Source organism: Mercenaria mercenaria, chromosome 2 (genome assembly GCF_021730395.1).
Source record: "Mercenaria mercenaria strain notata chromosome 2, MADL_Memer_1, whole genome shotgun sequence".
NCBI classification, from domain to species: Eukaryota; Metazoa; Mollusca; class Bivalvia; order Venerida; family Veneridae; genus Mercenaria; species Mercenaria mercenaria.
This window is the reverse complement of record NC_069362.1, coordinates 34,281,218-34,293,764: the sequence shown is the minus strand read 5'-3', so window position 1 is coordinate 34,293,764 and position 12,547 is coordinate 34,281,218. Positions and strand designations below refer to the sequence as shown.

General features: G+C 35.5%; 1 protein-coding gene across 1 annotated transcript in view; it reads left to right on the top strand.

Moving 5' to 3' along the window:
* LOC123563682 (exocyst complex component 7-like) overlaps nt 1-12,547 on the top strand; it is a 32,703-nt gene that overhangs the window by 7,913 nt on the left and 12,243 nt on the right. The window contains exons 7-13 of the mRNA XM_053534741.1: nt 4,561-4,613; nt 5,029-5,135; nt 5,931-6,035; nt 6,242-6,361; nt 6,829-6,888; nt 8,802-8,903; nt 11,326-11,392. Of these exons, the coding sequence (XP_053390716.1) occupies nt 4,561-4,613; nt 5,029-5,135; nt 5,931-6,035; nt 6,242-6,361; nt 6,829-6,888; nt 8,802-8,903; nt 11,326-11,392 (614 nt within the window). The remainder of the gene's footprint in view (nt 1-4,560; nt 4,614-5,028; nt 5,136-5,930; nt 6,036-6,241; nt 6,362-6,828; nt 6,889-8,801; nt 8,904-11,325; nt 11,393-12,547) is intronic.

The window sequence follows — 12,547 nt, the reverse complement described above, 5'->3', positions numbered from 1 at the left end:
TACTGACAATCCTACTATGGTTTGAACCCATGACCTCTGGACTGAATAACATACAGCTATTGTCTACACCACTTGTCCACCTCTTTGAGTTACCTGGCTGCCTTAAATGTTTAGACAGGTTCATGGTTATTAAAGAAAATCGTTTTGTAGAAGAGGCTTCCTTCCAGATTTAAATACTCTGTTCTAATTAATTTGATCCCTGAGAATCAAAATAATAACATAAAGCTATGTAAGTTTTTACTTTCAAGTGAGTAAAAACTTTTTTTGATGTAACATATATCTGTTTACAGTTTGAAGGAACATTTGAAATCAGCTAGTGGTACCAGTATGACCTTAACTGCCCCTCACTCACCAGCATTGGTAAGTACATGAGAGCAATCAGGTAGGATTACCCCCTCACTCAGCAGCATTGGTAAGTACATGAGAGCAATCAGGTAGGATTACCTAACCCCCTCACTCAGCAGCATTGGTAAGTACATGAGAGCAATCAGGTAGGATTACCCCCTCACTCAGCAGCATTGGTAAGTACATGAGAGCAATCAGATAGGATAACCCCCTCACTCAGCAGCATTGGTAAGTACATGAGAGCAATCAGGTAGGATTACCCCCTCACTCAGCAGCATTGTTAAGTGCATGAGAGCAATCAGGTAGGATAACCCCCTCACTTACTAGCACCAGTAAGTACATGAGAGCAATCAGGTAGGATTACCCCCTCACTTACTAGCACAGTAGTACATGAGAGCATCAGGTAGGTACCCTCACTGTACAGCACAGTTAGTACATGAGGCAATCAGGTAGGATTACCCCCTCACTTACTAGCCCCAGTGTACATGAGAGCAATCAGTAGTACCCTATACAGCAGTAGTACATGAGGCAATCAGGTAGGTATACCCCCTCACTTACTAGCACCAGTTAGTACATGAGAGCAATCAGTAGGATTACCCCTCACTTACTAGCACAGTTGTACATGAGAGCAATCAGGTAGGATTACCCCCTCACTTACTAGCACCAGTAAGTACATGAGAGCAATCAGGTAGGATTACCCCCTCACTTACTAGCACCAGTAAGTACATGAGAGCAATCAGGTAGGATTACCCCCTCACTTACTAGCACAGGATTACCCCCTCACTTACTAGCACCAGTTAGCACATGAGAGCAATCAGGTAGGATTACCCCCTCACTTACTAGCACCAGTAAGTACATGAGAACTGTCAGATAGTAACAAACCATCACTCACCAACTTTGGAAAGTTTAATATGAACATGCGAGCAGTAATTTAATTTGGTAGCCCCTCACTCACCAGCTTTGGGAAGTATATGTATATGCGAGCAGTAATGTTGTTTGGCAGCCCAATCACCTACCAGCTTTTGTGAATATTTTAAAGCATTTAAATCATCAAGTTATACATGTACATGTATTTTTATGTAGATACCTGTGCTAATGTAATGATATACAAATGACACTAAATGCCATTAAGAACATGCTATAAAGTTACAGGATTATATGTATTTGATTCTGTTTTGACAATGTGATCATTTTATTATGTCTTCCACCACACAGTGGTGTGGGAGACATATTGATTTACTCCAGTCTGTCTGTGTGTCTGTCTGTGTGTCTGTCTGTCACAAAGCTTGTCCGCACTCTAAGTCGGACATTTCTCATCTGATCTGCACTAAACTTGAACAAAATGTGTTTGACCATGAGACCTCGGCCAAGTTTGATAACTAGCCAAATCGGTCTAGGCATTTTGGAGTTACGCCCTTGAATTGAACTGAAATAATCTAGCCTGAATTTACGTGTTGTTCGCATTAAGCCGCATTTGACAATCTGCCAAACAAGGATTACTTTAGTACCATTGAAGATGTCACTTTATATTACTGATAACGTCGACATTTTGCGAGTTGGCTTTGAATGCAAAATTATTGTTGTTGACCTTATCCAATTTTTTCATCATTTGCAAGTTATTTGATCCTACCATGATATTCATTAATATGCATAAGTTACTTATACAGATAAATTACCAAGTAATATTGAGTCTTACTTGTTTTCATATGCACTTATTCTGCACAACATCCTGTCATGTAAGAAATTTTCCTTTATTTGGCAATACCAAAATACGCAGAAATATTCTCTTCTTATTAATGAAAAGAAACATTAAACATCCAGAAATTTTTGTTTCAATTTTTTTGTGAGCACAAATCGCAGTAAAATAAATTCGCTATAATGGTAACAATATATACAAAAGGAGTATCACTCATGTAACATGAATAATTGAAGAAGTCATGACAATTTTGTTTTTCAGTTTTATGTTTTTTGATGCAGTACACATCTTCATTACTGTTAACTATGAATAGTTATAATATTATACAGGCAAATTTCTGTCCCGAGAAAATATAAAATTGCTCAGCTACTATTTGACAAAAAATCTAAAAGTTGGGCATTATTGTTAGGAAACGGTTCTAATGGTATGGGTATGTGCCATCAATTATATCTCTGCTTTTATACCCTAAACTCTCCTACTTCCACGCACAAAGTATTTATCCATTCCATGCAAAGAATATTTATCCATGGTTCTGGACTTTCCCTTTAGAACATGATTCGAGAGGTATGGACAATAAATCGTGGATTTTACACTCCCCATAAAATATTTATCTATTCCATGCACAGAATATTTATCCGTGGTTCTGGACTTTCCCTTTAGAACATGATTCGAGGGTTTTGGATAAAAAATCCTGGATTTTACACTCCCCACAACATATTTATCCATTCCATGCACAGAATATTTATCCATGGTTCTGGACTTTCCCTTTAGAACATGATTCCAGGGTTTTAGACAGAAAATCCTGGATTTTACCCACAAAATATTTATCCAGGGTTGTGAACTTTCCTACAAAATATTTATCCAGGGTATCAGACTTCAGGGGTAAAATATTTATCCAGGGTTTTGCTTTTTCCCAACGAAACATTTATTTAGGATTTCAGACTTATGTAAAAATTTTATTTAGCGTTTGGGTTTTTTCCCATACAAAAAACAAAATCATTTATCATAGGTTTTGGACTTTCCAAATTTTGCTTTATTTGAAACCCTCCAATGTTGCCATGAAATAACCAGACATGTAAAATGTTTACCCATAAATATGTTTTCAGAATCACTCGAAGAAGTTGTCATGTAAACTCACATCAATGTTGCAAAAAATGATCTAATTAAATGTCAACAACATTTTAGATTCATACATGCAAGATAATAATGTTATAATTCAAAGTACAGTTTTTATCATTAAACACATAGCAGAAATTCAAACATAACTTTCCAGATAAATGTTTATTTCTTTTTAATTTGAAGTTTGATATATCAGATTTCAGTTACCAGGATACAGGAGTATAAATTTGGTAAAGCAAAAAGCAAAACTTCTCACTATTTTCTTGTGGGAGACGTACTGTTTTTGTCCTGTCTATCTGTCTGTAAGACCAAGGACCTGAAAGCTTCATGCGCTGATTGGACATACAAAGTGGAAGACCCCTATTGATTTTGGAACCATTCTACACAGAACATTGAAACTTCATAGGATGATTAAACATGATGATCCCTATAGATTTAGGGGTCACTCGGCAGAAGGGCAATGTCACAGGTGCATTCTTCATGTGAGGAAGCCATCCAGCTGGCTTACAGAAGGTCGGTGGTTCTACCCAGGTGCCCGCTTGTGATGAAATAATGCATGAAGGGGCACCTTGGGTCTTCCTCCACCATTAAAGCTGGAAAGTCGCCATATGACCTATCATCTGTCGGTGCGACGTTAAATAATAAAAAAAAAAAATGGTCACAGATGCAAGTGAGAACAACTTGAGAACAACTTGATCCAAAAAAGCTGAAACTTCATAGGATGATTGGTCATGCAGAGCAGATGACCCCTTTTGATCGTAGGGGTCACTCTTTCAAAGTTCAAGGTCACAGGGACCAGAACATGGAAAACGAATTCTGATTCATTTCTAGAGAACCACATGACCTAGAATCTTGAAACACAGGATGATTTGATATGCCAAGTGGATGACCCCTCTTGATTTTGAGGGCCCTGAAACATGCCAACAATTTCCGATCCATAACTTGAGAACCACTTGACCTATAACCTTTAAACTTCACAGGATGTTTGAAGTTGCAAAGTAGATGGCCCCTATTGATTTTAAGATTTGTAGGTCAAAGGTCAAGCTCACAGGGCCCTGAAGCATGAAAACAGTTTCCAATCGATAACTTCAGAACCACTTAACCCTAGGGATGATTGAACTTATTCAGTAGTATGTCTCCCCCACTAAAAAGGACCAAAAAAGACCAAAGGAATTGAAAGTCATTGAAAAGCATTTGCATATTGATGATTTATATAATCGCTATTGCATTTCAATGGCTTAGCCAACCAGCAGAGTCACTTTGACTTTGGCTCCTGCCCCCTGTTGACTTCTTGTCTATGACTATGCTTTTTGGGGAGACATGTACTTTTCTACAAAAGCATCATCTAGTTTTTTTGAAATGCATTTTGCTTTCTAACATATGTCTTGATTTTATTTCAGGCATTTTTCAAAGAAAGCCTCCACAGCCTTACTGAAATCTCCATTTGAAGCTGGTAATATTAATATTTTTATGTTTCATTGCTGTCTTTACAATTTATTTTGCTACCAAATGTAATAGAATAATGAGTCAAACACAATCAAACACAATTATCTGCTCAGTTGCAGCCTCCCAGGCTGTATTTGTATTCAAACTGATAACTGCCAATTTTATATAATCTTCAAGTTTATAAAATGACAGGTTCTGAATGTTGGAAAAATAGTGATTCTTTATGAAATAAAAATTTTCTGTTCTGAAAAGGAAAATATTTGGAAACAATAATGGAAGGCAAGCATGACAGATAACTTTAGGCTAAAATTTTGAGATTTGTGTAAGCTATACCCATATTAAACTAAAATTACTTAGCAAGTTTGTATTTATGTCATGGAATGTGTTCTGTCCTGTATTATGAGATGCTGTAAATTTTTCAGGTCACCGAAGGACGGGTTCTGCTGCCGAGATGATAAAAGACGAGCAATGTGATGTTGATATTGATGTTTATATCACAGAGCTGACAGCACTTCTAAAGTTAATGCAGGTAGACAGTTGGAATAAACCTTGTAGAATTGTGCTGTAATTCATGTACAGTTCAGAAAGCTGTATGAAAATAAAACAAGAGGGCCATGAAGGCCCTGTATCGCTCACCTGACCTTTTGACCTAAAGATCATCAAGATTAACATTCTGACAAAGTTTCATTAAGATATGGTCATAAATGTGGTTTGTAAAGTGTTAACTAGCTTTTCCTTTGATTTGACATGATGACCAAGTTTTTTGACCCCACATGACCCAGATTCGAACTTGACCTAAAGATCATCAAGATTAACATTCTGACTAAGTTTCATGAAGATAAAATCATAAATATGGCCTCTAGAGTGTTAACAAGCTTTTCCTTTGATTTGACCTGGTGACCTAGTTTTTGACCCCACCTGACCCAGCTTTGAACTTGACCTATAGTTCATCAAAATCAACATTCTGACCAAGTTTCATTAAGATATGGTCATAAATGTAGCCTCTACAGTGTTAACTAGCTTTTCCTTTGATTTGACCTGGTGACCTAGTTTTTGATCCTACATGACCCATATTCAAACTGGACCTTGAGGCCATCAAGATTAACATTCCTTCCAAGATTCATAGAATAGGACTTATGGCGTAGTTGACCCTTATTGTTTTTGGGGTCACACCATCAAAGATCAAGGTCACAGGGGCCTGAACATGGAAAAACGTTTCTGATCAATAACTTGAGAACCATTTGACCAGGAATGTTGAAACTTCGTAGGATGATTGGACATGCAGAGTAGATGACCCCTATTACATGTTTATGTATTCTTTCAGAGTGAATTACAACTGCTTGTTCAGATAGTTCCAGAGAAGTACCAGAGATCTGTGTATGATAATATTGTACAACCTGGGTTGGAAAGTGTAGTCAACGAAGGAGAGGTATTCATTTATACTTCATACTTGTCTATTCTAGTATCAATGTCTTAGTTATAAGTAGCACTTAAAAAATACGGTATAGAAAAAAATCTATTCATAGAAACAAAATGTTGAGCAAAAACGTATTATAACCACTTTATTTTAATTTCTTCAGAAAGTTCTGATTTCAGTCATATTTATTTTCACAACTGTTATTATTTCTATTTCAGACTCTGGCAGCATATTCAAGAAAGAGTATTGGTCGTCATGAATTTAGTTCTGTACTCTCTATATTTCCTGTAGTTAAACATCTGCGATCAATTAAACCAGAGTTTGATCGTAATCTAGAGGTAAGCACCTATTCTAACAGTAGTTGTATTTATATATTTTACCAGTAATACGTAAACTTGACAATTTTTTTCAAAATTGATAATTGATGTCACTAGTACTATTGATGTTAAAATATCTCTCTCACTACCTAAATTGTATATAATAAATTGCTGACTGGTAGATTGCAATAATACACTGGTGTACTATCTATCCCTTACCAGCAGTATTATAGCTGTTATAAAAGTTGAATTTCTAGATATCACTAGTAATATTGACAATATATAATGACTATATCTGTGAATTTTTAGCAGTATTTTTACCTGAGTAAGCAAGAGTTTTGAGACTGAGCAAGGTTTAGTGCTAAATGGAGTGTTCATATTGATAAGATCTTTTTCATGATATACAGGAAGATGGTTTAAGAAATGGAGAAAAAATGGCAGTTTAGTATTATATTATTACTGTTATTGGTTCATCTTAATACTTTTAGGGTTGCCAAGCACCTACAAGAGCTAAACTTGCTTCATTGTTGTCAACATTAGGTAGCACGGTAAGTATAGCAGCTTGAAATATGCTGAATCTTCTCTGTTTTGTCTTCTAGTATTATATGATCCATTTCCGAGTTAAATAACTCTATTATGGTTGTTGTTTTTAGCTCACATGTCACAAAGTGACAATTCTAGAGGTCACATTTTCTAGAGGTCACATTTTTCATGGGATCTTTTTGAAAGTTAGTCAGAATGTTGATTTTGATGTTATCTAGGTTAAGTTCGAAACTGGGTCAACTGTGATCAAAAACTAGGTCAGTAGGTCTAAAAATAGAAAAACCTTGTGACCTCTCTAGAGGCCATACTTTTCAAAGGATCTTCATGAAAGTCATTCAGAATGTTCACCTTGATGATATCTAGGTCAAGTTCAAAACTGGGTCACGTGCCATCAAAAACTAGGCCAGTAGGTCAAATAATAAAAAAAACCTTGTGACCTCTCTAGAGGCCATATTTTTCATGGGATCTGTATGAAAGTTGGTCTGAATGTTCATCTTGATGATATCTAGGTCAAGCTCGAAACTGAGTCAACTGCGGTCAAAAACTAAATCAGTAGGTCTTAAAATAGAAAAACCTTGTGACCTCTCTAGAGGCTATACTTGTGAATGGATCTTCATGAAAATTGGTCAGAATGTTCATCTTGATGATATCTAGATCAAGTTCGAAACTGGGTCACATGCCATCAATAACTAGGTCAGTAGGTCAAATAACAAAAAAAACGTGTGACCTCTCTAGAGGCCATACTTTTCATGGGATCTGTATGAAAATTGGTCAGAATTTTTATCTTGATGATATCTAGATCAAGTTCGAAACTGGTTCAACTGCGGTCAAAAACTAGGTCAGTAGGTCTAAAAATAGAAAAACCTTGTGACCTCTCTAGAGGCCATACTTTTCAATGGATCTTCATGAAAATAAGTCAGAATGTTCACCTTGATGATATCTAGGTCTTGTTCGAAACTTGGTCACGTGTTTTAAATAACTAGGTCAGTAGGTCAAATAACAAAAAGCCTTGTGACCTCTCTAGAGGCCATATTTTTCATGGGATCTATATGAAAAATGGTCTGAATGTTCATCTTGATGATATCTAGGTCAGGTTTGAAACTGGGTCAGCTGCAGTCAAAAACTAGGTCAGTAGGTCTTAAAATAGAAAAACCTTGTGACCTCTCTAGAGGCCATACTTTTGAATGGATTTTCATGAAAATTGGTCAGAATGTTCACCTTGATGATATCTAGGTCAATTTCGAAACTGGGTCACATGCCTTCAATAACTAGGTCAGTAGGTCAAATAATAAAAAATCTTGTGACCTCTCTAGAGGCCATATTTTTCAGTGGATCTTCATGAAAATTGGTTAGAATTTTTATCTTGATATCTAGGTCAAATTCAACACTGGGTCACATGAGCTCAAAAACTAGGTCACAATGTCAAATAATAAAAAAAAAACGACATCATACTCAGTTTAAAACTGGGTCATGTGGGGACAGGTGAGCAATTCAGGACCATCATGGTCCTCTTGTTCTATATACTGATTTGGAGAACAAGTTTTATAATTTATGTAAAGTGTTCCGGAGCATGCCAGAGAATGTTACACAGTTACACCTGTGTAGGCAGTTTGTCATGTCTTCATGTATTGAAGTTGTTTGTTTGTTTCATTTTGTAATGGATACAATATGAGTGTCTTTGCACATTAGTATAATATATTACGGAGTCAGAAAATGCATATGATAATATTAACTGAAAAACTTTTATAATGTTTTTCTTTTAATGTGTACTTCCAGATATGGATCTGGTCGAGTTTTAAGTAAATGTTGAATCTGTTTAATCTATTGAAGTATCTAATAGAAATCGTACACCTCATACCAGTACACATGAAATCTCAACCACTCTTTAGTCAGTGATACATTTACATGTAAATTTCAGGGTGCAAAAGCATTGGAGGAGTTTATAGACAATATAAAGAATGATCCGGACAAGGCCTCCAATATGCCTAGAGATGGCACTGTACATGAACTTACAAATCATGTGAGTCAGCTTCATCATTTATTCTTATTATTGGGATTTATAGGAATTAAAATGTCTCATGGTGAGCTTTAAGGATCGATGGATGCCAGTCATCCATCTGTCCATCCATCCTCTGTCGTACACAATTAAGTTAAAGAACATTTCCTTCCATATTGAGCCAATTTCAACCAAATTTCACAAGAATGTTCCTTGGATGGTCTTCTTTCAGATTCCTAAAATCAGGTCATCCATGCAGAATTCAGGTTGCCATGGCAACTAAAAAAAAAAAGAAAAGAAAAGATCTTCTCCTCAGAAAATGCAGGCCCAGTTCTGAAATTAGTTCACATCAGTTTTCCTTGCATGACCATTTATCTAATTCATTTAAGTCATTCTGTTCTGTCCAAAAACATGGCAGCCAAGAGGTGGTGTTAGTGTTTTTCTATATGGAAAACACTGAAATTCTCCTTCTTAAATACTACTGATCACTTTTCACAATAATTTAATGGCAGTGTTCCTAAAGAGACCAAATTCCTTCAAATCATTCTAATTCATTAAAAAATATAGCTGCAAGGAGGTATGGCTAGTTTTCCACTTAATGACATGATGGAGATCTTTGAAAATCTCCTGAAACAGCTGATCTAGTTCCAAATAATTTGACAGCATTGTTCCTTGGGTGACCCTCTACTTTATTCCTTCAAGTAAATTAATGTTTCCTGAACAAACAATACTTGCAAGGGATGGGGTTGTTTTCCCCCTTAGGCTTTATAGAACACTTTGATTTTTTTCCTTCAAACCCACTGGTCTGATTTTCAAAAAAAAAAAAAAAAGAAGAATCACAACAGTGTTCCTTTATGAGACCCTCTATAACAAAATTCCTTCAAATCATTCTGTTTAAAAAAAATATATGAATAAACAGGGGCACTTGGAGGAGCTAGTTTTCCTTATATAGATTTATAGAAACCTTGAAAATCTCTTCTGAAACTGCTGGTTAATTTTCAAAACTCTTTGACAACAATGGTCCTAGGGTGACCCTCTACCAAATCTCTTCAAATTGTTTTTTTTTTTTTTTATTAAAGCTACATAGCTGCAATGGGGAAGAGCCTTAATTTCTCTATATTTTTTTACATATGCCATGGAGTCTACTCTGAAATAGCATGCCTTAATTAGGAATAAGGTCCCATAACTCTGTTTTTGATTTTTAGCTCATCTGATTTTTTGAAAAAAAATGATGAGTTATTGTCATCACTTGAGCGGTTGTCGGCGTCGGCGTCTGCGTCGGCGTTGCCTGGTTAAGTTTTATGTTTAGGTCAGCTTTTCTCCTAAACTATCAAAGCTATTGCTTTGAAACTTGGAATACTTGTTCACCATCATAAGCTGACCCTGTATAGCAAGAAACATAACTCCATTTTGCTTTTTGCAAGATTTATGGCCCCTTTTGTACTTAGAAAATATCAGATTTCTTGGTTAAGTTTTATGTTTAGGTCAGCTTTTATCCTAAACTTTCAAAGCTATTGCTTTAAAACTTGCAATACTTGTTCACCATCATAAGTTGACCCTGTACAGTAAGAAACATAACTCCGTCCTGCTTTTTGCAAGATTTATGGCCCCTTTTGGACTTAGAAAATATCAGATTTCTTGGTTAAGTTTTATGTTTAGGTCAACTTTTTCTCTTAAACTATCAAAGCTATTGCTTTGAAACTTGCAACACTTGTTCACCATCATAAGCTGACCCTGTACAGCAAGCAACATAACTCCATCCTGCTTTTTGCAATAATTATTGCCCCTTTTGGACTTAGAAAATCATTTTCTTGGTTGAGTATTATGTTTAAGTCAACTTTTCTCATAAACTATCAAAGCTATTGCTTTAAAACTTGCAACAGTTTTTCACCATCATAAGTGGACACTGTACATCAAGAAACATAACTCTATCCTGCTTTTTGCAAGAATGATGGCCCTTTTTGGACTTAGAAAATCATGGGTAGGACAATATTTCTATTACACAAAAAAAATCAGATGAGCGTCAGCACCCGCAAGGCGGTGCTCTTGTTATAAATTTATGCCTCTTTATGTACTTAGCAATTTTTGGCTATGTTTTTTTTTGTAAGCCGGTACCTCAATAACCACTTGTGGGAATGGATCGAAACTTAACACTCTCATTCATTGTGCTGATGTCCAGTAACTCTGTTTTCACATAGTTATACTCCTCACTAATATTGCATTGTTTTGGTGTTTTCAATTAACTCATTAATCATCTTAAGAGAGGGAAATCTATGACTCGAAAATGTTGTCCCTGTTGTACTTGCTTATGTCTATTTTTCAATATTTTAATTTTTTTAGGTGACAAGGTTTTTTGAAAAGTAGAGCTTTGCTGTCGTTTGGCAGCCCTTGTTTTGTCCCTGGTGGCTGATCATGTTAAATCTTCAGTTATTTGTGTATATTACAGACAATGGTGTTCATGGAACAGCTACAGGACTATGTGGAGACAGCTGGAGCTATGTTACTTATGCATGGTAGGTGTATTCTCTACACTGGAGCATAATATTGTATGGGACATTAAGGTAGTTCTGCACATTTGATAAACCGGAAGTGATGACGTGACGTCATTTATCCGGAAAACAGAGTAAAGCCTGGATTCGGCCTACGGGAATGAAAACCATTTTATGAATTAAACCCAAACTGTGAGTAAATTTATTACAATGGCACTGTTGCTATATTTCTAAAGTCAAAATATGGTATTTAAACAAATGACACGTTAAATAATTCAAAATAATGTCTTAAAATTAGCGTGAAATGTCCGGTTCACTTTAATCATGGTCAAAGATCTTGAAAATAAGCTCACGGACCTATACATTTTATTTCATCAAATTATAGGTCATGCCTTTATTCACAATTGTGAGAAGTTTCATCAAAATCTACATTGTAGAAAAAATTCTATTCGCGAAAATGTTATGAAAGTTATGATTTTCCCATAGACTCCCATTATGAAAAATTGCATGAGGTCCATATTTTTCAAATCAGTCTGGCGAAAAATCAAGCACACGACCCTACCTTTTTTATTTGCTGAATTTTCTAGGTATATTCTGAAGCTTTGAAAAATCAAGAGTTTAATCAAATTCTACATTGTAGAATATATTTCGATCCAAACGTGCAGAACTACCTTAACATGACATGATATCTGCCTCATTGTTACATGATGCCATAGAATAGTTGTTCATTTCTTTAGTAAAATGTTTCAGTATGAAATAAATAATTTTGTCGTAGTTACATGTTTTATAGCAAATCAGTTATAATGTTGATGTTTAAAAGGAAACATTGTATGTTATTTGAAAGGGAGTATTTAAGTTTTAGTATTATTGAGGTAACATACCTTCCATTTTCTGTGATTTTATTTCTTGTTGCGGAGCCTCAAATAGATTTTTTATAAAATTATACACCAGGAATGATTAATGTTTAAAATAGTGATATAGTGATAGACATTGGTCTACTTGATGTTACTGCATGTTAGGAATATGTTCTATATGAGAATAACAGTAGAGGCAGGTATCAGGAAAAAAAAACAAAACATTTTCATAGATTTTGTTTGTGTGCTTTCTTGATTTAGTTACTTGTAAATTGTGAATTCACATTAAACTTCTAATTTTTGTACCCCTCCCAGTTTTTTTCGG